The sequence below is a fragment of the Leptopilina heterotoma genome, unplaced genomic scaffold, assembly GCF_015476425.1.
Source record: "Leptopilina heterotoma isolate Lh14 unplaced genomic scaffold, ASM1547642v1 Lhet_60, whole genome shotgun sequence".
NCBI classification, from domain to species: domain Eukaryota; kingdom Metazoa; phylum Arthropoda; class Insecta; order Hymenoptera; family Figitidae; genus Leptopilina; species Leptopilina heterotoma.
Genome location: NW_025111138.1, coordinates 606,956 through 632,027, shown reverse-complemented (window position 1 = coordinate 632,027; position 25,072 = coordinate 606,956). Strand labels below are relative to the sequence as shown.

General features: G+C 23.2%; 1 protein-coding gene across 6 annotated transcripts in view; it reads left to right on the top strand.

Moving 5' to 3' along the window:
• The window catches only part of LOC122509450 (microphthalmia-associated transcription factor), a 205,275-nt gene extending 180,750 nt beyond the window's left edge, over positions 1-24,525 (top strand). For all 6 annotated transcript variants that reach the window (XM_043623549.1, XM_043623548.1, XM_043623547.1 and 3 more), the window contains 2 exons: positions 6,912-7,194; positions 19,892-24,525. In XM_043623549.1, the coding sequence (XP_043479484.1) occupies positions 6,912-7,194; positions 19,892-20,128 (520 nt within the window). In that variant the 3' untranslated portion in view covers positions 20,129-24,525. The remainder of the gene's footprint in view (positions 1-6,911; positions 7,195-19,891) is intronic.
• The last annotated feature ends 547 nt before the right edge of the window (positions 24,526-25,072 follow it).

Below are 25,072 nucleotides of genomic sequence, written 5' to 3'. Positions count from 1 at the left end.
CACGTAACTGCTTAGCTTATTCTCCAAATACGTTAAAATCTGATAGCGTCGTTTTGAGCTGCTTGTTCCGTCTTCGCGTCGTTTTCTTTTTCAAAGGATAATTATCACTATCCCACTTCTGACACCAATTTTGTAGGATTTATAATAGTGATAACACAAATACTTTGAAATATATGAATTTAATAATAATAATTGTTGAAAGTTACAAAATACAATTCTTTGATAAGCGTCTTACAAAAACAATGTTGCAGCGCGTCGTGTCAATTTCTATATTCTAACCTAAAAAGACTATGGTAATCAATAATGCATCCGCATTATTGATCGATGGCGCTACGAACGATTACCGCCAATTTCAAATAAGTATTTCAATACAAAGTACAGGATGATTATTTTCTACAATTTTAATGTCAAGAGATCAGCTCTTTGAAAAAATTTTCTTTTATTCGTATTTTTCGGGTATTAACCGACATTATTTATTTTACTTCCTTTTATTGTTTTTCTTTTTTTACATTTTAATTATTTTCTTGAGTGTAAAATGTAAATATTATCTTCCTAGGTGCAATTATTATTTTTCTGACTGGGTATACAGTTTTTTTAAGGATATCAAATTGAGACAAAAAACGAATCAAAAATGTTGCTTCGCAACAGTTTTGATTCGTCTTTTGTCTCAATTTGATATACTTAGAAAAAGTGGGTAAATATTATTATCTTGAGTGTAATTATTACTTTTCTGACTGTAATGATTATTTTTCTAATTGTAATTACTTTTTTCTGACTCTGTAATTTTTTTCTGACTCTAATTTCTTTCTGACTAATTATTATTATCATGAGTGTAATTATTATTTTCAGGCGACTATAATTATTATTCTTTTGACTGTAATTATTATTTTTTTAATTGTAATTATCTTTTTTTGACTGCAATTACTTTCTTGAGTGTAATTATTATTTTCCTTACTGTAATTATAATTCTTTTTGCTGTAACTTTTTTCTGACTGTAATCGTTATTTTTCTAACTGTAATTATTTTTTTCTGACTCTTTAATTATTATTTTTCTGTCTGTAATTATTATTTTCTTGACTATAATCATTATCTTCTGAGTGTAATTATTATTCTTTTTACTTAGATCATTATTTTTTTGACTCAGTAATTATTATTTTCTTGATTATAATTATTATTTTCATGACTATAGTTATTTTTTGGATCCTGTAATTATTATTTTTGACTGTAATTATTATTTTTTTCTGAGAGAAATTATTATTTTTCTGACCGTAATTATTATTTTCTTGAGTGTAATTGTTATTCTTTTGATTTTAATCAAAAATTTTCTGACTCTGTAATTATGATTTTATTGGAATTCCAATTATTTTTTTGCAGTGTTATTATTATTTTTTTATCTTTAATTATTACTTTTTTGTCTGTAATTATTATTTTCTTGATTGTAATTATTATTCTTTTGACTTTAATCATTATTTTTCTGACTCTAATTATTATTTTCCTGACTATAATTATTATTTTTTTGACACAGTAATTTTTGGAAATGTAATCATTTTTTTCTGACTATGTAATTATTATTTTCTTGAGAGTAATTATTACTTTTCTGACTGTAATTATTATTTTCTTGAGAGTAATTATTATTATTTTTCTGACTATAATTATTATTTTCTTGACTATAATTATTATTTTTTTTGACATTATAATTTTTGTAAATGTAATTTTTTTTCTTACTGTAATTATTATTTGATGAGTGTAATTATTATTTTCCTGCGACTGTAATTATTATTCTTTTAAATGGAATTATTATTCTTTTGACTTTAATCATTATTTTTCTGACTCTAATTATTATTTTCTTGACTATAATTATTATTTTTTTGACACTGTAATTTTTGTAAATGTAATTATTTTTTTTTTGACTCTGTAATTATTATTTTCTTGAGAGCAATTATTATTATTTTTCTGACTGTAATTATTATTTTCTTGACTATAATTATTATTTTTTTGAAATTGTAATTTTTGTAAATGTAATTTTTTTTACTGTAATTATTATTTTTTTGACTGTAATTATTATATTCTTGAGTGTAATTATTTTTTCCCGACACTTTAATTCGCTTAAATTATTATTCTTTTGACTCTAATGATTATGTTTCGACTGTAATTTTTTTTTGACTGTAATTATTATTTTTCCAACTGTAATTATTTTTTTCTGACTTTTCAATTATTATTTTCACGACTATAATTATTATTTTTTTGACACTGTAATTTTTGTAAATGTAATTATTTTTTTCTGACTCTGTAATTATTATTTTCGTGAAAGTAATTATTATTTTTCAGACTAATTTTTATTTTCTTGACTATAATTATTATTTTCTTGACCATAATTATTATTTCTTTGACATTGTAATTTTTGTAAATGTAATTTTTTTCTGACTCTGTAAGAATTATTTTCTGGAGAGTAATTATTATTTTTCTGACTGTAATTATTATTTTCTTGAAAGTAAATATTTTTCTGACTACTGTAATTAATATTTCATTTGTTTACATTTATTATTTTCCTGATTGTAATTATTGTTTTATTCGATTATATATTTATTATTTTATTTTCTTTCTGTTTGAATTCATATTTTTTGTTTCGATTCCCCAGATCTAATTTTTATCAAATTTTTGTTCTATTTTGAGAAATATTATTTTCCGTTGAAAAATAGAAATGTTTTGTTGTTTTATTTTAATCTTTTTATATTCACTTGTCCATTTTTTATATTTCACATTATTTTTCACTTTTTTCTAGTTTATTATATTTCACATTCTATACATTATTTTTTTTTTCATTTTGATTTTGTATTTTGATTTATGCTTTATAACTTGAATTCTCTCTCTTTTACTGTTTCTCTCTTTCTTTCTTCTTTTTTTTTATTTTTTTTAATAAAGAGAGATACTTTTCCTGGAGGGTTGAAAGTTCGAGGGAAATGGAAGTTCAGTTACGCTTCTATCCTTCGGGGATTTGTTCTATACTTGGCTCTTACTTTTGTGTGTCAGTCGATCGCATTACCTAAAAATGTCACAGATAATCTTAGTAGTGATGTGCGACAGGCAAACGCGGATTCGATTTTTCCACTTGGAAGGATAAGGCAAAGAATTACTTTCTCTAAAAAGCGAAGCTCGCATTTGCCAAAGAAAGAGACTTGAGGGAAAGTGAAAGGGTCGGAATGACGAATGTTCAGTTATAATAGGCTTCCTATTTGTCGTTTATTTCACAAAAAAAAAATAAAAAAAAAAAAATTTAAAGAAACAGGAAAAAAATGGCGTTTTTTAAAAAGACGACAAGTCGACGACAAATCCTCGTCGCAAGTTCTTTTTGACAAATACATTTTTTCCTTCTCCACTTGGGAAAAAAAATTGCCGAATATATTATAATACTGATAAAAATATATTTATTCGCAAATTATGCAAAATACTCGCAATTTTTTTTATTTAGGGAAAATTTACTATTTTTTAATCTTTTGTTAAATAAAAAATTGATAAAAAAAAATAAAAAAAATAAAATAAAAAGTAAAATAAATAAATAAAAATAAATAAATAAAAATTTGGTACAGAAATTTGGTGAAAAAATTTGTTATAAGAATTTTGTTACAACAAAAATGCAGGCAACAATTTTTTAATAAAGAATGAAATTTCAATAAAAGAGGGAAATTCTTTTTTATTTCTATCGAGAAGAAAAAATATAAAAAAAAAATACAATAAACAGGGAACAATCGGTAAATTCCAAAAGAGGTTGGGAAGTTAAGCGCATTTTTACTGAAGGCTGATTTTCATGAATTTTTCCAACGAGTGAGAAAATTCTTTTTCGAATAGTGGTACACCGAGAGAGGTAAAAAGTCAGGACAGACAAACAGGAAAATGGAAAGAAATGAAAAAAAAAGAAACAGAAAGAAAGAAAGAAATAGAAAAAGAGAGAGAGAGAAAAGGAAGAAAAATAAAGAGAGTAAGAGAGAAAAAGAAAAAAAAAGAGAGAGAAAGAGAGAGATAGCGAGAGGAAACAGTGAGCAGGACGACGTATTATGGAAATTCTTCGTGATTTCTTCGCGGTTGAATCCATCGATATCGCAAGACGAATCGCGAGTCTGTGTCGAAGTGATGTAAAATTTTCACTCGCTTGCCCATGGCATTCCACGTGAATTCACTTCCGGAATTCCTTCTCCGGATATCCCCGGAGATAGTTCCTCAATAGACAAAAGGCAAGAAAGAGACTGAGGAAAGGTGAAATATCGTTTATTCGACGGGGCTTTTTGCATTCCTTTCGAAATTCTTCGCATTAATAATTCCTCCAAGATGTCCTTCCGTTTTCTTCACCCTATATACATACATATATATAGATATGTAGTTAAACAAATTTAATGAATATTTGAATAGTGAGACAGTTTCAACATTTTCTTCATGACGTGATTTGCCTTATTCAAATTAAGTTCATAATTAAATTTCGCTTTTCTCATTCTCTCTGTGTATATAGATTAGAGAGAGAGAGAGAAAGACATTATCAAAAGAAAGAGGGTGAGATTGTTAATAAATAACAAAAAATATTATTCTCTAAAAATATTTTCTTCAATTGAATATATTGCCGAATGTATTGTACACTGTTAAAAAGATATTTTAATAATTCAATTTCTACTGAAATTAGCTAAAATTTTTCATGTATCTAATATTTAATTAATTATTGAAAATAATGTAAGAATTTTAGATAATAATACAAAAATATTGAATATTGGAAGAGTCACGAATGATTGCAGAAATTTAATTATTTTCAAAAGTAATAAAATTCTTCCCTAAAATTCAATTATGTTGAAAATTTTTTAAAAATTCGCAGTAAAATTTCAATTATCTATAAAAATAATAAAATTCTTCTCCGAAGTTTAATTATTTTCAACAAATTTTAATAAAATTCTTGGCAAAATTTCAATTATTTTCAAAATTTTTTCTTAATTCAATGATTTTCAACATCTACTATTTTAATAAAATTTCCCGGAAGAATTCAGTTATTTAAAAAAAATTTTAATAAAATTCTACGCAAATATTTAATTATTTTCATAAATAATAGTAATTCACAGTCAGAATTTGAATTATTTTCAAAAATATTTCTCAATTCAATGATTTTCAATATCATTTACTATTTTAATAATATTTACAAAAAGAATTCAGTTAAATTCAAAATAAATTTTGATAAAATTCGGCACAACCACAAAATTATTTCAGAAAATAATAAAAATTTCAAAGGAATTCAATTATTTAAAAAAGAATTGACAATTTTTTAGCAAAAAATCAATTATTTAAAATTTTTTATAAAATTCTTTGCAATAATTAAGTTATTTTCGTAAATAATGAAATTTTGAACTGTGATTCAACTATTTTCATAAGTAACAACATTCATCAGAAGAATTCAATTATATTCGAAAGTTATAAAATTCTTCGCAGAAATTCAATTATTTTCAAAAGTAATAAAATGGTTTACAGAAATTCAATTATTCTTAAAATTTTTTTAGAAATGGTCGTCAAAATTTCAATTATTTTTATGAATATCAAAATTGTGTTTCAAAATTTAATTATTTCCGAAAATTTTAATAAAATTTTTGTCAAAATTTCAATTATTTTCAAAAATTTTTCACAATTCAATGATTTTCAATGTCTACTAACTTTAAAAATTTTTTCCAAAAGAATTCAGTTATTTAAAAAAAATTGTTCATTTAATTCAGCACAAACATTCAATTATTTTCATAAATAATTAAAATTTCACACGAATTCAATTATTTAAAAAAAATTAACAATTTTATAAGAAATCAATTATTGTAATTTTCTTTCTAAAATTCTTCGCAATAATTCAATTATTTTCATAAATAATAAAACTCAGCAGAATTTAAATTATTTTTAATAGAATTTTAATTGAATTCCTCAAAAAATGTAATTATTCTTAAAAATTTTATTAGAAAAATCTACGCAGAAATTTGTTTAAAATTTAAGTTATTTAAAAATTTGTTGACAATATTCCTTAGGATAATTCAATTTTACACTGTAAAAAATTTAGGGAGTTAACGGACTCGGGAGTTAAATTTTTCGAGTTAAAAATCAACTCCAAAAGAGAGTTAATTTCTAACTCCCTTCATTCAACACCCGCGCGAGTTATTTTTTCCATGGGGAGTTAGCATTTGGGTGTGAAGTTTTAACTCTCTTTATTTAACTCCCCTGGAATTAACTTCCCAATGGGTGCTACTTTTATAGACCCCCCGGGGGAGTTAAAATTTAACTCCCTTTTTTTACAGTGTATGGAACATTTAATTATTTAATAAATTATTTATTTTTGTATTGAAATAATTGAATTCTTGCGTAGAATTTTCTAATAAAAATTGATTTAAAAATTAATTTCAGTTAAAATTTTTGATAATAATTAATAATTGAATATTAAATGCTTGAATTTTTAGAAATAATTAATTTTTGAAAAGGTTTCAAATTCAAATCTTTGAAAATCTTAATTTTTTATACTTAAACTAACAATTATGTGGAATTAATTTTTTCAGTTTTTCTAAGGAATTTTTATCAAAATTTCGTAAAATTTATTTGTAAACAAATGGATTTGAAAATTATTAAAAAACGTTTTTAAAAATTATTAGAAAGACTTGATTTAAAAAAAAATTTTATAGATAAAAATTCTAGAAAATAATAATTTAATTGAAGTATTTGTAGCAAATACCATTCAATTGACTCAAATAAAAATTATTCAATAGAAATAAATATTTACTTGATATGATAAATATTTATTTGATAATAGATAGACAACTAATAATCGTTTATTTAAATAAAAATTTCTTTTTTGCACAAAAAAACAAAAAAATAAAAAATAAAATAAAGTGTTTCTTTGTTTTGTTTTCCAGTTACTACGAGATTGTCAGGGACGTGAGACCAAATAAAGGTACAATTTTAAAATCGTCCGTAGAATATATAAAACTTCTTAAAAATGAATTAACGAGAATGAAGCAAAGCGAACTGAGGCATAAACAGTTGGAGAATCAGAACCGGAGGTTGCTCTTACGTGTTCAGGAGCTGGAACTCCAGGCGAAGACACACGGAATTCCGCTTGCGGATTTTAGTTCATGGGCTTCTACATCGGAAGGCCTCTTCAACGCTTATGCCAAGCACAAACTCGAACATCGAAAGGTAAGCTATTTTTAAACTTCAATTTAAAACATTTTTTTCTTTTTACTATTTTTCTAAATATATATCTATATATATATAGGTTGGAAACTATGAGACTGAATTTTTAAAATAATTCTCCCTTAGAGGCATAGAGCGCTTCTATTTATTTTCACCCGAGAAAAATGAAAGAAAACGAAGGTAAAAAATAATTCAGAAAATTTTCTATATTCTCCAGTCTCTGATATTATATAAAATTTCTAAAATTCTGATATACACACTGAGAAAACTTGTTTTTATTGGAAAAATCTTCCTTTAGAGATAAAGGAATAAATATTGAATTTTATCTTATAAGAAATTTGTTTATATTTAATTTTTTTATAATATTTTTCATAATAGGGGAGAGTGGAAGAAAATCGGTTACTTAAAAAAAATCTCGAGTTTACAAAAAATCGAATGAAGGAATTAATTTAAATCTCCCTAATATTTATTTTTATTTCAATAACTTAATTTATCAAAAAATGTATTGAAAATAATTATTAAATTCTAATAAGCAAATGATATCAAATTTTTTTTTTTTTTTAATAATTGAATTTCCTTGAAGAATTTTAATAAAATTAAAAAAAAAATTATTTAAGAATTGCATTTTTTGAGAAATTTATTTAAAATTGTATTAAAACTAATTGAAATCGTGCGATGAGTTTTATAATAAAGAACTTTATTAAAAGTTGTTCGAATAATTGAATTCTTTCGAAAAATTTTAATAAAATTTTCAAGAATAATTGCATTTTTCGAAGAATTTTATAATCTATAAAAATAATTGAATTCTTATGGGAAATTCTATTGAAATAGTAGAAATTAATAATAATTGAATTTCGACAAATTTTTCAAATTACATAAATCAATTTCTACGAAGATTCTTATTAAACAATTTTGAAAATAATTGAATTGTTCGAAGATTTTCATTAAAATTTTAGAAAATAATTATATTCTTTCAAGAAATTTAATTAAAAATGTATTGCAAATATTTATTAAATTGCAATAAACAAATATGTCAAAATTTCTTAAAATAATTTAATTCTTTTGACGAATTTTAATAAAACTATTAAGAATAATTGCATTTTTTCAGGAATTTAATTAAAATATTGTTTTAAAATTAATTAAAATTTTGTGATGAGTTTTATTATTTATGAAAATAATGGAATTATTGTGAAGAAATTTTGTAAACTATTATTTGTAAATAATTGAATTCATGTAAAATCTTTATTATTTATGAAAATAATGAAACGTAGGATTTTATCAAAACCTGTTTTTAATTAATTGAATTCTTTTGGAAAATTTTATGAAAATAGTAAATTATATCGAAAATCACTGCATGAAGCAAAATTTTTGAAAATAATTGGAATTTTGCCAATAATTTTATACAAATAAAATGGGTTTCGATCCTCATTTTTTCCTAGTTATTAACTTAATTTATTTTTCAATTTTATTAAAATTTTTGAAAATAATTGAATTTTGGAGAAGAATAAATTTTATTATTTATAAAGATAATTGAAATTTTTAGGGAAATTTTTTTAAATTTTTGAACGTAATTGAATTTTTGGAAAGAATTTTATTACTTTTTAAAATAATTGAATTTTTGCAATAATTAGTAACTTCTCCAAAATTCAATTTTTTAAGTGTTACTAAATAATTATAAATAATAAATAAATAATAATTCAATTAAATAATTGAATTTCTGTGAATTATTATTATTTATATGGAAATTAATTAAATGTTTGCGTAGAATTTTATCAAAAAATTTTTTAAATAACTAAATTCTTTCGGGTAATTTTATTAAAATAGATATTGAAAATCATTGAATTGAAAAAAATTGTTTGAAAATAATTGAAATTTTGCCAAGAATTTTGTTAAAATTTTTTGATAATAATTGAATTTCTGAGAAGAATTTTATTACTTTTGAATATAATTGAATTTCTGCAATCATTTTGTAACTTCTCCAAAATTCAATTTTTTAGTGTTTTTAACTAAAATTCGTCTAGAAATTAATTATCTTTAATAATTAATTACATTTATATTTAAACAATAAAAAATTGAGAGTAATAATAGAAATAAATATAATAAGCAAAATTAATAAAATTATTTACAAATTTGTATTTTATTTAATCAATTAATATTCCTATTCAAAAACGAGAACACACTTTAAAAAAACTTACAATACAATAAATGTGAATAGATAATAAATTTGAAAATTTCTATCAAATATGGTAAATTATTTATACAAATTTTAAATATTCTTTTCTCAAATGTAAATAAACATAGCTTTATTTTAATTTGGAAAATTATTTTTATTATTCAATTATTTAATTTCGCTCAAATAATGAAATAATAATTTAGAAATCTTTAATACTTTATAATTAGAATGATTTCTAAATTATTTTCTAAATAATACTTTCGGTGAGCAAAATTGCCAAATTCTGTGAATGAAATTCATTTCTTTTAAAACCACATTCTTTTTTTAATAAAAAAAAAATAGTTTTTAATCAAAAAATATTTCAAATATTAGATTTTTTCTTTCCCATATTGCTAAAGTTATAAAAGTATTATTTCAAAAAATCGTTAAATCCACAATATTGATGAAGTGAAACGCGAACAGTTGGAGAATGATAGCAAAAGGAAAAAAAGATTTGCAAAGATTAATCTAAAAATCATCGGAACATTTTCGTGGATTAAGTGGAAAGAAAATCCACAATTTTTATCTCACTCTCACTCTTTTTCTCTCTCAGCCTTTTTTGTATTTCATTTACTAAAAAAACATAGAATTTCTTTCTTTTTTTTTTTTTTTTTTAAACTAGAGATAAAATAATCGAGAGAAATTGGAGGCTGGGACCTCAAAAGCTTGTAACCGCCTATCGCGGAGTATATATGGCTGATTCGTTTTCTCTTTGACTCGTCAATCCATGTAAACATTTCAATTGTTTTAAGCTCGTTTCGTAATCTGCATCTGTTTTTTACGAGAATATAGCATGGTTGTTTGTTTATTCGATTGCTCATTCGCTAGGGATGCGTGTAGGCACTAACGCCCTATTGATACGAGTATGTCTCCTCTTGTTGTATAACCACCAGTCAATTGAATGCTCTTTAAAGGTGATAGTACCGTTGTCTTCGATTTCACGACACGTGCTTTGTAATTTCAATTTAATCCAACATTTTCAATTTATATTATTTTAATCATCTCCTCATGAGGCTTCATCATATGCAATTGTTGCTAATTAGAAAAAAAAAATAAGAATCAAATATTATAATTTAAGATAAGAAATTTTTTTTCTAAACCATGTAAATATGTAATGCGATTTTAAACAGTAAATTATAATTAATTAAAGTAATAATATTAAATTGTTCTGTAAGTTATACTTAATTTAAGAATTAAATAACAATTAATAAACTTAATATTAAATTATTTTGTTAATAATATTTCGGATAATATTTGTATAATATTAATTTACTTTGGAAGAGAGAAAAAGAATTATTTTTGAAATGATTAATATTGGTATTAATTAATCAGTTAAATTAAATAATTTAATTTACTAAATAACATTTAGAATAATATTTGCTAAAATCCTCGACAATTGGTACAATTACCCTATATATTTAATTAATTATTGAAAATAATCCAAGAATTTTAGTTAATAACAGGAAAAAAATTGATTTTTGAAAAAGTAATAAAATTCTTCTCAGAAATTCAATTATGTTGAAAAATTAAAAAAAATTCGGGTTAAAATATCAATTATCAATAAAAATAATAAAATTCTTCTCCGTAATAAAATTATTTTCGAAAATTTTTCTCAATTCAATGATTTTCCATATCTCTTTTAATACAATTTTCCGAAATAATTCACTTATTTAAAAAAAAATTGTAATAAAATTCTACACAAATATTTAATTATTTTTATAAATAATAAAAATTTCATAGAAATTCAATTATTTAAAAAAATTGATAATTTTTTTTGCAAAAAAGAATTGACAATTTTTTAGCAAAAAAGTCAGTTATAATTTTTTTATAAAATTCTTTGCAATACTTTAATTATTTTCATAAATAATGAAATCTTTTATAGTGATTCAACTATTTTCATAAGTAACAATATTCATCACAAGAATTTAATTATATTCAAAAATTATAAAATTCTTCGCAGAAATTCAATTATTTTCAAAAATTTTTCACATTTCAATGATTTTCAATGTCTACTGATTTTAATAAATTTTTCCAAAAGAATTCAGTTATTTAAAAAAAATTTATGAAACATTCAATTATTTTCATAAATAATTAAAATTCCCCAGGAATGCGATAATGCGATTTTAAATAGTAAATTGTAATTAATTAAGTTAATTCTAAATTGTTTTGTTAATAATATTTCGGATAATATTTGTATATTAATTTATTTTGGAAGAGAGAAAAAGAATTATTTTTGAAATGATTAATTAGTATTAATCAGTTTAGTTAATTAATTTAATTTAGTAAATAACATTTTGAATAATATTTGTTTAATATCAATTTATTTTGGAATAAAGAAAAAGAATTATTTTTTAAATGATTAATTATTAATTAGCTTAATTAGTTTAATTAGTGTAATTAGTGTAATTAGTTTAATTAGTGTAATTAGTATAATTAGTAATAGTTTGTTGAAGTTATTTGTTTATAATTTTAAGCAGAATTTCACTACAAATTAGAAACTTATTAATGGTTAGAAAATTGAAAATTAATTGCCAGTTTTATCACTTTTTTAGCAATTAGGATTTAATTACTGATTAGCAATTTATTAGCTCTTAAAAATAAATTATTTATTATATAAATTATCTGTTTGGTGGATTTATTTATTTTTGCCATTGAGTAGTTAAAAAATATCAAATAATGACAAATTAGCAATTGATTGATAATTAATTTTTTAAATTTGAAAAAAAAATCATCTCGATTTCATGTAAAAAATTAATTTTTCATTAAAAAATATTGAGGAAATAAATATTGAATACTTCAGGGACATTTTTATTTTGGAATTATTAAAGAGCTATTTACTCTGATTTATAAGTCAGTAAGAAAATTTATAAATAGTTAATTGTAAATAACTTGATTGCCTATTGCAGTAATGGCAATATATATATTTTTTCAAATTAAAATTGTTTTATTATTTCAATTGTCATTCCAAATGATTCAAATATTTATGAAGAAATAATGAATCAATATATATTATAGATTTTGTAATAGTTAAGAAATTGTGTATAGAAGAAAAAAATAATTTATTTTGCAGCAATGGCAAAAAATGTTGTTAAAAATTTATATTTTTATTTACATGTGAGAACGGAATATTTCAAATCCCTATAAATAATTTACATATTTGATTGAAATTTTCAAATTTATTATGTATTCAGATTTATTGTATTGAAATTTTATTTCTAAAGTCTGTTCGTTTTTAAATGAGGTATATTAATTAATTAAATTAAATAAAAATTTGTAAATAATTTTTTTAATTTTGCTTATTATTATGCTTATTTTCATTATTATTATCAATTTTTTATTGCATATGCAATTAATTATTAAAAATAATGGATTTGTAGACGAATTTTAGTAAGAAACACTAAAAAAATTGGATTTTGGAGAAGTTACAAATGATTGCAGAAATTTAATTATTTTTAAAATTTTTAAAAAAGAATCTTCGTAGAAATTTATTTAATTCGAAAAATTTGTCGAAATTAATTCAATTATTTTCAATATGAAGTATTTTAATAAAATTTCTCAAAAGAATTCAATCAATAAAAAAAAAAATTAATAAAATTCGTCGCAAGAATTCAATTATTCTCATAAGTTCTAAAATTCTTCGAATAATGCGATTATTCTTTAAAATTTTATTAAAATTTGTCAAAAGAGTTCAATTATTTGAAAATTTGGAAGTAAAAGTCCATATGAGTATTTATTTTTGCGAAAATTCAATTCTTCAATCAATTATTTATTTTTGTATTTAAATAATTGAATTCGCGTAGAATTTTATAATAAAAATTGATTTAAAAATAAATTTTAGTTAAAATTTTAGATAATAATTGAATATTAAAAGCACTATATCGTGAATTTTTTGAAATAATTAAATTTTGAAATGGTTTCAAATTAAAATCTTTGAAAATCTGAATTTTTAAAGATTTTAAGTAACAATTATAAATTTTATATTTATAATTTTATAATTTTATATTTATAACAATTATAAATTTTATAAATTTTAAGTAACAATATATATTTTATTGAAGAACTTGAATTGTAAATTGTAAATGGAATTGTAAACAAATGAATTTGAAAATTCTCAAGGAACTTTTTTAGAAATTATTATAAATAATGCATTTACAGCAGAATTTTAGTTAAAGACAGGAAAAAAATATTTAATAAAATTCTAAGCAAACCTTTAATTATTTTCATAAAATAATAAAAATTTCACAGGAATGCAATTATTTACAAATTTTTTTAAAAATTTCTTTGCGTAATTTTATTTTTATAAATACCTGAAATTTTTACAGGGATTAAATTATTTTCGTAATTAATAAAATTCTTTTTAGGAATTAAATTATTTTCATATGTAAATAATAAAACTCATTGCAGAATTTCAATTATTTTTAATTCAATTTTAATCAAATTTCTGGAAAAATGTAATTAATTATTCTTAAAAATTATATTAAAATTTGTCAAAAGAATTCTATTATTTAAAAAATTCTTTTATGAGAATTCAAGTTTAAGAAACATGCGATTATTCAATAAATCATTATTTATGTTTTTATTTAAATAATAATAATTCTAGTAGAATTTTCTGATAAAAATTGATTTAAAAATGTATTTCAGTTAAAATTTTAGATTATAATTGAAGAATAAAAGCATTTGAGCGTGATTTTTCATAACTAATTAAATTTTGAATAGGTTTCAAATTAAAATCTTTAAAAATCTCAATTTTTATACTTTTAACTAACAATTCTGTTGAATTATTGTCAAAATTTTGTCTGTAATTCAGGGAAAAGTCATGGAAAAATATAATTAAAATGTTGTTGCAACCCTGCTCTCTTAATTTGAATCAGTTTAAATTAATGGTTTTAAGTGATAATCAGTGTGACTGACTTTTTGTTTCTGAATCGGTTAAAAATATTTGCCTTTTAGTGAAAAAATAACTGATTTTTAGTAAAAAGCAACTGAAAAATTAATTAAACTTAACTAATTGAATAAGTCAAAACAAATTTCTTGAAACATCAATTATTTTTAACTAATTGTCAGTAGAAATATTACTATTTGAATTAGTAACTGACTTTTTTCTTCTAAATCAGTAATTTTTAACTGATTCAAATTTAGAGAATTAAATCAGTGAATGATTAATTGAATGAAATTTTCGTTTTTGGTTTTGTTTATTATTTTGTAGTAAAAAAAATATATTAGCCTCAATATGCATACGTCCCCTTAGGCACTGAAAGGGTTAATTCCCAAAGTGATGAATGACGTTAAATATAGTAAATGAATTTTCGGTGAAATATAATAAATTATGTGCAAGAATTTGCTGGTATAAAGCGATTGTTAGTTTAAAGTTGTTTGTCTCGTAGTACTTCTCTGCTCAATGCATAGCAACACCATTCATTATCTGACTAGTATGAATCCTTAATAGCCCGAATGAGGTGAAGTGTATTCATGAATGCGTTCTCTCGCACTTCCTGTGCTTCGCTTTCAGGAAACTGTGATTTTGTCTTGTGAATCTCAGTGAATTGTTTGAGAAAGATGTTCGGAGCTTTTCGGAGGTAGTGTGAGTGATGAATTATTACAGGAGATAAAATTCTCTTTCTCTCTTTCTCTCTCTCGCTCTCTTTCTTCACTATCTCTCTCTCTCACTCTCTCTGAAAATCATGCTTTACGATCGGTTGCATTCCGATTAGATAACATTCTTTAAAAAAAAAAAAAATATTACATTTCTGACGTTCTATTATCAAGAATTTGATTTTTATTGAGTCAAATCTTTTTTTCTTTTCTTCACGCAAGAGTAATCTTTTCCCCTTATCAGGTGTGAATTCTCTACCTCTAAAATGATAATAGTTGGAAATTATTACTAGTTCAAGATAAAGTTTCACATCTCATGAAGCTCGATGTTAAATCTCTTTCTGATTGGAAACGTAAACATTGATAAGAATAGTTTGAATTCTCATTGTTGGAGAGATTAAATTTTTTCCTTATTTTCCACTATTCTGGGATATTCTTCTCTCGAAATTCATTTTTTTTCTAAAATACGTTTTTTGAAAAAAAGTTTCCTAACGCAGCGAGTACACTGAATTTTTGTGAGGAAAAAAAATGTGATTAGAAAGGTCAGTGAAAAATTAAAACAAATTTAATATTAAAATTAAAGAAACAAAATATAGTGAAGTTTAAAGTTAGAGAAAAATTGTGAAGTAAAGAAAAAAAAAAAATAAATAAATTGCTGTATTGAGCGGCATTTCATGATTCAATAAAAGTTGTCGGTTTGAACTGTCGTGTGTCCTTGGGAAGTAATCGAAGATCTGAGGTTTAAAAAGTTTAACCGCATTTGTTCAGGATTGAGAGACATCCAAACTTCTTATATACCCTCGGTTCGTATCGAAGCAGGAAAATCGAAGAAAAACTTTCACCGCTTTGGCCGCACATTTTCAAAGTGAGAACTTTCCATGGACTATATACAGTGAAAATGTATCTGCTTGTCATGAGAAGAAGAGAGAGGGAGAGAGAGAAAAAAACAAAAACAATTCGTAATGCACTTTTTTTCTCCCTCTGTCTCTCGTCGTACTTTCGATGAAGCAATTATGCGATTAGGATCTTAATTGCTTTTGACCGCACACGTTCAATTTACTCGCGTAATGCGACAGGGGAAACGACGATTTTTTTTTCTTTTTTTTTTTTTGATAATATTATGCTTTTGAGAAGCATCTTGATGCATCGAGGTTGAGAATTGAAAAGAAAAATGAAACAAAACGTGTATGAGTCTCCTTCCGTTTAGATTTTATCACTTTGATGACACAATATTCGACCTTTCTGCAAATTAACATGTTCAACTTGACGGAATAGTTTGTTTGCTTGTTTATTACGAGTCGCGTTATAACTTTTAGTGTCAATTTTTTTTTTTTCATGCTTTTGGAGGAGAAATTTTCTTGTCTTTTAAAGAAAATACAGTTAATCTAAAGCTTACAAATTATTAAAAAAAAATAATAAATATTTATAATAATAAATATTAATATTAACAAATATTAATTACTGATTATTATAGAAAAAATTATTAGGGGAAAATTATTAATTAACCAAAAGGAAAATTAAATTGAATTGAAAAAGAGATCAAAATGATCGAAAATTTTTATTACCCTACTGCCGTTGCTTCTTTCCCATTTGTTTTTAGAACGTAATAATTGATTTAAAATTTTGTTACTACGCATAAAAATTAAAAAAGTATTTTTAATTTTTCATTTTTAGGAATATATATTTTTTAAAATCAAATTTAGTAATTATTATTTTATATAACTACTTGCTTCGTCAACTGTAAACAATAATCTTTTTGTTTATTTTTATTTTAATACTTCACACTACTTAAAAAATATGAATTAGCATAAAATATAATATACCTAATTATTACGAAAATAATGCCTAAAAATATTTAAATTCAAATATTTTTTTTATAAAAGAATAAAAAATATTAATTTACTAATTTAATTACTAATTTGTTTATATATATTTATTTATAAATATTAATTTATATTTATATTATTTAATTTATAAAAGAACATCAAAATTATTGCGATGCAACGTTTTTATACGATTTTTGTTTCAATTTGAGATAAATTAAAAAAATATAAAAAAAAAATTATAAATAATAATAAATAAATAAATTATAGAATAAATAAACGATAAAGTAAAAAATGTAATTCTCTGTGATTGTCTTAAAACTACGGTAAATTTTACATTTGAATGTATAATTTATAAATGATATTTAAATTAAATTATTAATTTAATAATTTAATTTAAAAATTAATTGAAATTTAAATAAAACTCTAGTAAATTTTGGTGTAGCATCCAAAAATTAATAAAAGCCTAAAATATTTTTTTAAAAATAAATATTATTTTTCATTTTTAACAAAAATTAAATAATTTCAATTTTTACAAAAAATGTATTATTTTCCACTTTTTTAAAATTATTTTCATTGGAAAGCTAAGTTTTTTTTATCAATAAAATATCTAATAAAATTCTAAAATAACAATTTTTTTCAATTATAAATATTTTTTTTTAAATAAAAAATGTGAGAACAATATAATTTTAAAATGACAAAAAAAAATTTTTTATATAATTTTTTTCTATTTTTTTGAAAATCTATTGTTCCATTTCTAAACTTTGCATAATTTATTAGAAAAAATTTTAATTTTCCAATGAAAATGCAGAAAAACTTACAAAAAGTAATATTTTTTTGTAAAAATCGAAAAATAATATTTAGTTTTAAAAGAGGAGAGGTTAAGAAATGTTTTTTTGGAAATTGATTTGCATAATTTCTATTTTATAATGACAATTTTTATTCCATATTCTGTTTTTTTTATAAAAAATAATTTATACAATTTATATTTTTCAATTACAATTTTTTAACAAAACTCTCAGTTTTTTAAAGATAAATAAGAAAGAATTAGCAACATTTCTATTTCTCTTTCAGAAATTTTTTTAAACAAATTATCTCAAATATTTATTATCTCGTTAATTAATTTTAAACAAATTTTTATTAATTTAAAAAATATTGATTTTATTTTATCATTTTTTCGCTTTTTCTCGCCAAGTTTTTAAATAAGAAAGCGCAATTATGCAAATTGTTGGCCTTATTTAAAAAAAAATATATAATAATTCTGTAATACCTGATATCAAAATTGTAATTAACAAATCAAAATCATAACAGTTTTTTTTTATTTTGTTCTCTAAAAAACCAAAAGGTTTGTTAAAAAATATTGTCTCACAAATTGAAATTATGCAAAAATTTTTTATTTATTTAAAAAAAAATTTAAATAATTTTTTAACGAAACCACATAAGTAGTTCTTTTTACTTTTTAGAGTTAAAAAATTTGCACAATTTCCTTTTTTTTATTTAGATTTTTAAAAAAAAATTTGATTTTTTAGAATTAAATGAATAAAATTTACATAATCGTAATAAATTTTGCACTAATAATAAATAAATGAAATGACAATAAAATTTGTAAAAAGTAGAATAATTTTTGTAATTGTAATTTTTTGTGTTATAAAAAATTATTGTTATAATTTAATTATTTATTAATTACTACTACTATTACTAATAATAATATTAATTAGTTAATATAATAATTAATTAATTGATACTTTTTATTGAATAATTTTAAAATTTAAATATTAAAAAATCAGTAAATAAAATTATGAAAAATGTTAATAAGATAAAGATAAAAATTTAATAAATTAAATATTATCAAATTCATATAATTTAGTATCCATCCACTTAATTATTTTCGTAAATAATAAAATTCTTTTTAGGAATTCAATTATTTTCATAAACAATAAAACTCATCAAGGAATTTTAATTATTTTTAATATTTTAAATTAATACAATTTTAATTAAATTATTCGAAAAATGTAATTATCCTTTGTTGGTAAAATTCTTTATGAGAATTCACTTTTAAGAAACTTCAATAATTCAATAAATTACTTATTTTTGTATTTAAATAATTAAATTCTAATAAAAATTGAGAATTATAAATGAATTTCAGTAAATTTCGGTAAAATTGAATATTGTAAATAAATGGATTTGAAAATTGTCAAAGAACTTTTAGTTAAATAATTTTAGTTAAAAATTATTGAAAATAATAATTGGATTGAAATGATGAAAATAATTTTGAAGAAGTACCTACAATATTCTTAAAATATAAAATAAAAATAATGATTTTATCTTTCGGACATCTTTAATTATTATATAAAATATAAAACATGAAGAAATTTATTTTATAGTTTTAAGTAAAATTTTCTCTTATTTGACTCGGACTGGTTATATTGTTGTTCGTAAATGGTCCGTAATTTTTTTTTTTTGGTCCGTAAAGTACGTATTTTTAAATACTGTTATTGATTCGAGCCCTGATAATTTTTTTTAAAATGTTTTATTTTATATTCATAATTTATAACGTTGGTGACGTTTACAATGATTTAGAAGAAGAAATAATTTTCTATTCAAACTTTTGTCTTAATAAAACTTTTACAATGTTTCTTGAACAAAAAGTTAAAAAAGAAAATTTTGTAAACGTAAAATATTGTTTTTTTCTTTAAATCGTTGATGACAAACGTTGTGAACTTCCTTAACGTCATTTATAACTGTTATTAAATAAAATTTATGCAATGCATTTTTTTTAACCCCTTATGTCGATTCTTAAAACCTGGAGAAAAAAAAAATTTAGAAGGCCTAGAAAACATGTAAATGTCAGGGAAATTTTTTTCAAATTAGTTGTAGACACCCTGATATTGATTTAGGATTTCCAAAAAAAAATTCTTGTTTTCGGAAAATTTTTTTTGAAACATTTATCAGACAAGATTTTATGTCAAGAAGAAAAAGGAAAAAAAAAAGAAGAAGAAGAAGGTGTTATGTGGTGTTGATGATGAAGAGAAATTAGGGGTCGAAAGAATTGAGAAAAAAAAATGTGTTTCAGATGCCAGATGTGATAACGGATGGGGCAGCGGCGCTAAGTATGTCTCAGTTGGAGGATTTGATGGAAGATGATACAAATGGACCAGTGCACAGTGGTGATCCAATGCTGTCGTCACCTCACCTTCCACCTCTGAGTCCACCTGCACCCGCTTGTCATCATCCTTTGCCCGACGACGAGACTCTCGGCAGTTTAGCACCAACGTCCTCGAATCCTTCTGATATGGATATCGTTGCGTAGCCAAAAGCCACCATTCCCTCATCCCCCCACACCCACCCCTTTTTCAAATCTCCCGTATCACAGGGTTTCACACTGTTGCCAAATTTTTCACGCATATATTTTTTAACTCTTTTTAACTTGGAATTTTTGGTTTTTTTCCTCTCTTATCTCTTTTTGAAATTTTTCTTTCTCTCTAGGTATTTTTACATCGATCATTATTATTTTCTCGTATGAAATGTATATTTCGTTTTAGTTTCGAAAAGTTTCATTTCTTTTTGGATATACTTTTTCAGCTGCTCTGCAAGTTTTTTTTCGCCAGCCTTTTTTTTTTTTTTTTTTTTTTTTTGCCCGGATCGATTACGCGTTCGAGCGGAAGAGAGAAGTTTGTTTCGTTTGAAGAAATTGTGAAAAAAAAGAGAGGGAAGAGTGCACATCGACTCAATTATCTTCATGTTCCCGGGATGAAAAACTCTGAAAGAAACAATTCAAAACTTAAAGTAAAGAGAATTCTTTTTTTTTTTGCTGAGAATTTTTTTTTTTTTGAAAAACTGATCAAGTGAAAGGAAACTAAAGAGAGAGAGAGAGAGAGAGTTGGACTAAAATTCCAAAAGTTGATGAAACGGAAGAAATGTTCATTTGGTTTATATATATTAATACTTAAAAGAAAAAGAGAGACTAAAAGAGAGAGAGAGAGAGAGAGAGAGAGGAAGAGTTCTCATCCTCGGACCTCATTTCCAAGTTATTAAGAACTAATTTTCTAAGAGAGATAAGCCGACAACGTAATTTCAACAGTGCTTCTCAATGCCGACCACTATATCAATCTCAAGAGAGAAACGCTGCTTGAAATTTCACGGACATTATTCGATTTGTTACAAAGTTTGCTAATAGTTATTGTCTGTGAGCAACGTTCGATCTCGGCTAATGCCGAGAAAGCGATATTGAATAACGGTATGCCGACTATTACGCCTTTGATGCACAGTGACTGTCGATAGAATCTTAAGGCAGAGCCTCTCGTGTTCAGCGACCTGTGAAGAGACACCCCCCCCCCTTCGACCCCCTCTCTATATAGCACCACCCTCCCCCCGAAAATTCAAACTTAGTCCTTAGGAAGTCTTGGGAAACTTTAGGAACGAGACACACTTTTGCTCATAGACATTTGACACAACTTTGGCAACGAAGAAAGTTTCAATTACGATTAGAAATTTATATTTTTAATAGTCAATTTTTTATGTGTAAGAAAAAAGAAAATATATATTATATATATGTCAACGAACTCGATTTGTATTGTTAAAAAAAAAAGAAATGTCCTTTGATATTTTTTCAAGTGCAATTATATATTAATAATGATTCGATGTTATGTTCGGACCGGGAGGATACACCATTTATTGTTCAAGATCTTCGACACTAGAATGCAGTGGTACTTGATAATTTTTACCCATTTTTTTTTTTTTTTTTTTTTTTTTTGCAAATAGATGTAAAAAATTACAAATGTTGAAATATTAAAAAAGAAAATTTTTTTAATTCATGTGATTTTTAATGAATGTTTGGAATGTCTGACTATGAATTACTTTTACTACTGATGACAAAATTACCGGAATTTTAATAATTTTTGATTGACTAATACGAAATTCAAAAGCGTGTCTGACTGAACTTGACATTTACTACTTAAATTAGTTTCTGCTACTAAAAATTAAAAGTACCCTAGTAGTTGCAGTCTTGCTGAAAAAGGCCTTTACTACTAATAGTAAAATTTCTAATTTTAGTATAAGTTTAGTAAAGGCCGAGATTTAGAAGAAAAACAAATATATTGTCTGACTGTGACGTACTTTTACTACTACTGATAAAAATTTGAAGCAGCCAAGTAGTGTAAGTCTGACTTTAAAGAATTTTTACTATTGCTATTAAAATCACAAGAATATAATTTTTAATTTATTGAAAATCGCTGGTCTTACTGTAACTTACTTTTACTACTGCTACAAAAAATTATAGGCAGCAAACTAGTTTCAGTCTGACTAAGAAAAATTTTTACTACTGATAATAAACCAACAAGTAACGAACCTTTACTACTGATACTAAAAAAGTAGAAGAAGTAAAGCAGTTTCTGTCTGACTGTAACGAACTTTTACTACTGATAGTCAAAATTATAAAAATACACGTAGTTTTAGTCTGACTAGAGCAGAACTTTACTACTAATACTTAAACTACAAGAATTTTGAACAAATTAGATTCAATTTTAAATTTACAGCAATTCGTTAGTCTGACTGTAACCGACTTTTACTACTGTCAGTCAGAATTATAAGGAGACACGTAATATTGGTACTAAAATTAAAAGAATTTGAACAAATTATAAACTGACTAAGAATTATAAATACTACTGCAACTAAAAAAATACTTCAAAACTGTGTCTGACTAAAATTGACATTTACTACTGAATTACTGATATTAAAATAACTGTTTAAAATTACAGTCTGTCTAAAAATTACTTTTACTACTTATAAAAATTAACTCGAATGATTTTTATCATTGGAAATAACTTTCACAATTAGGCTTTTGAAAAAACAAGTTTAAAAATTAGTCTGACAAATAATTGCATTACCTACTGATATTTAATATTTTAAGTTATTTCTAAAGAAGAATTAATCATTTTTGTTTGACTATAATACCATTCTGCTATTAATACTTAAAAATTTCGTAGTTTGACTAGAATTATTTTTTACTACTGATATATTATAATTCAAAAATTCAATTATTTTCGGTCTGACTGAAAATTACTTGTACTACTAAGTAGAAAACTTACAGGAAATAAAATTGAAAAATACTGTTTTTTAAAAAGATGAAAAACTTTACGGGACTGACTAAAAACTGACATCTTCTACTGATTCTGAACAATTCTTAGTTTAACTAAAATTGAGTTTTATTAATTGCTACTAAAGTAGTAAAATTAAAAAATACGATTCTTTGTCTGACTAAAAACTGCTTGCACTACTGAGTCTAAAACGACTATAATTTTAATTTTTGTTCTGACTAAGTAGTATATTTAGTACTTTTAGTAAAAATTACCAGAACTACAGATTAAATATTTAAAAATTTATTTTATAAATTTAAAAAATTATTGTTTTTTAAATAGTAAAAAATCTGTGTAACGATGTCTGTGATTTAAGACAGTTCTGTCTGACTATACGTTATGTTTACTACTTTTACTAAAAATTAAAAAAATAAACATTTTTGTCATACTAAAAATTAGATTATTTACAGAAAAAGATAAAAAAAAAATCTTTTTTTTAGTGGACCACTAAAAAAGTTTTTTTAGTCTTGCGGTAAAAATACGTCTGACTAAAACTGACAATTACTACTGATCAGAATTTACTATAAATTCCAGTTTTTACTGGTAAACTTTTTTTACCACTGATAATAAATGCAAAAAATATGTCTGACTAAAACGAACTTCTACTACTGAACAAAAAAAAGTAACAAATTCACGAATATTGTTTACGTGCAAAAAATTTTTCTCAATAAAATAATTATAAAAACGTAGGTAAAAGAAATTAATGGGCAAAAGTTATTGAGCATTGTTGTAATTAAAGAAAAATGCGCTGCCATAATAATCTTCGCCAATCACAACGATTTGAAGATCATTTCAATCGAAGATCAGTTTTATTTAAATATTTTATAAAAAAAAATCGAAGATCAATTTTATTTAAATATTCTATTTAAAAAATAATTTTTTTCCTTAAATTGTTTTTCATTTTGAAAAATTTATTCAAAATAGTATTTAAAAATAATTGTCGCGCTGGCCGCGTTTTGAAAGTTGATTTTCGAACTATATTTCTCTATATTTGAGAGTAAAAAAAAATTGTGAATTGCGAAATAAAAATCATCAGGAGAAAAGCCATTATTATCCTTGTAATTGTAGGTTTTGGTGTCTGATAATAATATCATTGAGGATCAATCGCCTAGAATCCAGAGCGCCATTAATTTTTTTTTTTTTGTTCATATTATTTTTATTATTTTATTATTATTTGTAGATTACACGAAGATAATAAGGGAGAAAGAAATAATTTAATTACCATTCATATAATATAATAAATAACATTCGTTTGCCTGCCTTATTTCTTTATACTGTGTTGCGAACTTTTTATAAAGAGGATTGTCTTTCTCTTCTCTACCCCCGGCGACAAGATAAAAAAAAATAAATAACAATGAATGAGAAAAGCGAGGGATTACAAAACATTATGATGAGAGAGAGAAGCTTTAACTAAAATCTTTATACGAAGGGCTGACCTTTCACGCTATAATTAACGATTCGTTTAACACTATATGACTTTTATTTTCTTTTTTGAAAAGAAAAATTGCAATTTTTTTTCATACAAAAATTAATATTTTTACTCATATTTTTTATTTTATTTATTTTTTTTATATTTTTTGGGAACTTTCTTTTTTCTTGATTCTGTTTAAATTGAAACAAAGTTTAAATAAAATAAGGTTTCAGTGAATAGAAAAGAAAAAAAGAAAAATTGAAGCGAAAATTGAAAAATAAATGCTAAATATCAAAAAAGGGGGAAAAATTGTTTTTAATAAAACGGATGTGAGAGAGCGTGCGAGGTATAATTGAATTTCGTGACTTCCAAAGGCGTGTGAAGGGTTGAAACGTCAAGTAAAGATATAAGGGAGGGTGGCGAGTAACGTTTGAGGAAATCTTGTGTACGAAGTAAAGTAAAAGCTCGCGAAGAGTTTTCCGGCTTGTATATCGCAACGTGCTTCAACACGCTCGTAATAAATTTAACGTATTTCGAAACTAGTAAATGTTACAACTGCGCTAAGGGTTTTATACTCACCGAGAGTTTCTTCGTATATAAGGAGAAAAAATAAATAAAAGAAAAACAAAAGTCAAAACATTAAAAGTCGGCCACTCCGAAAAAAAATCGTGGCACGCAACTATATAAACCATTCGATAATTCACAGTGA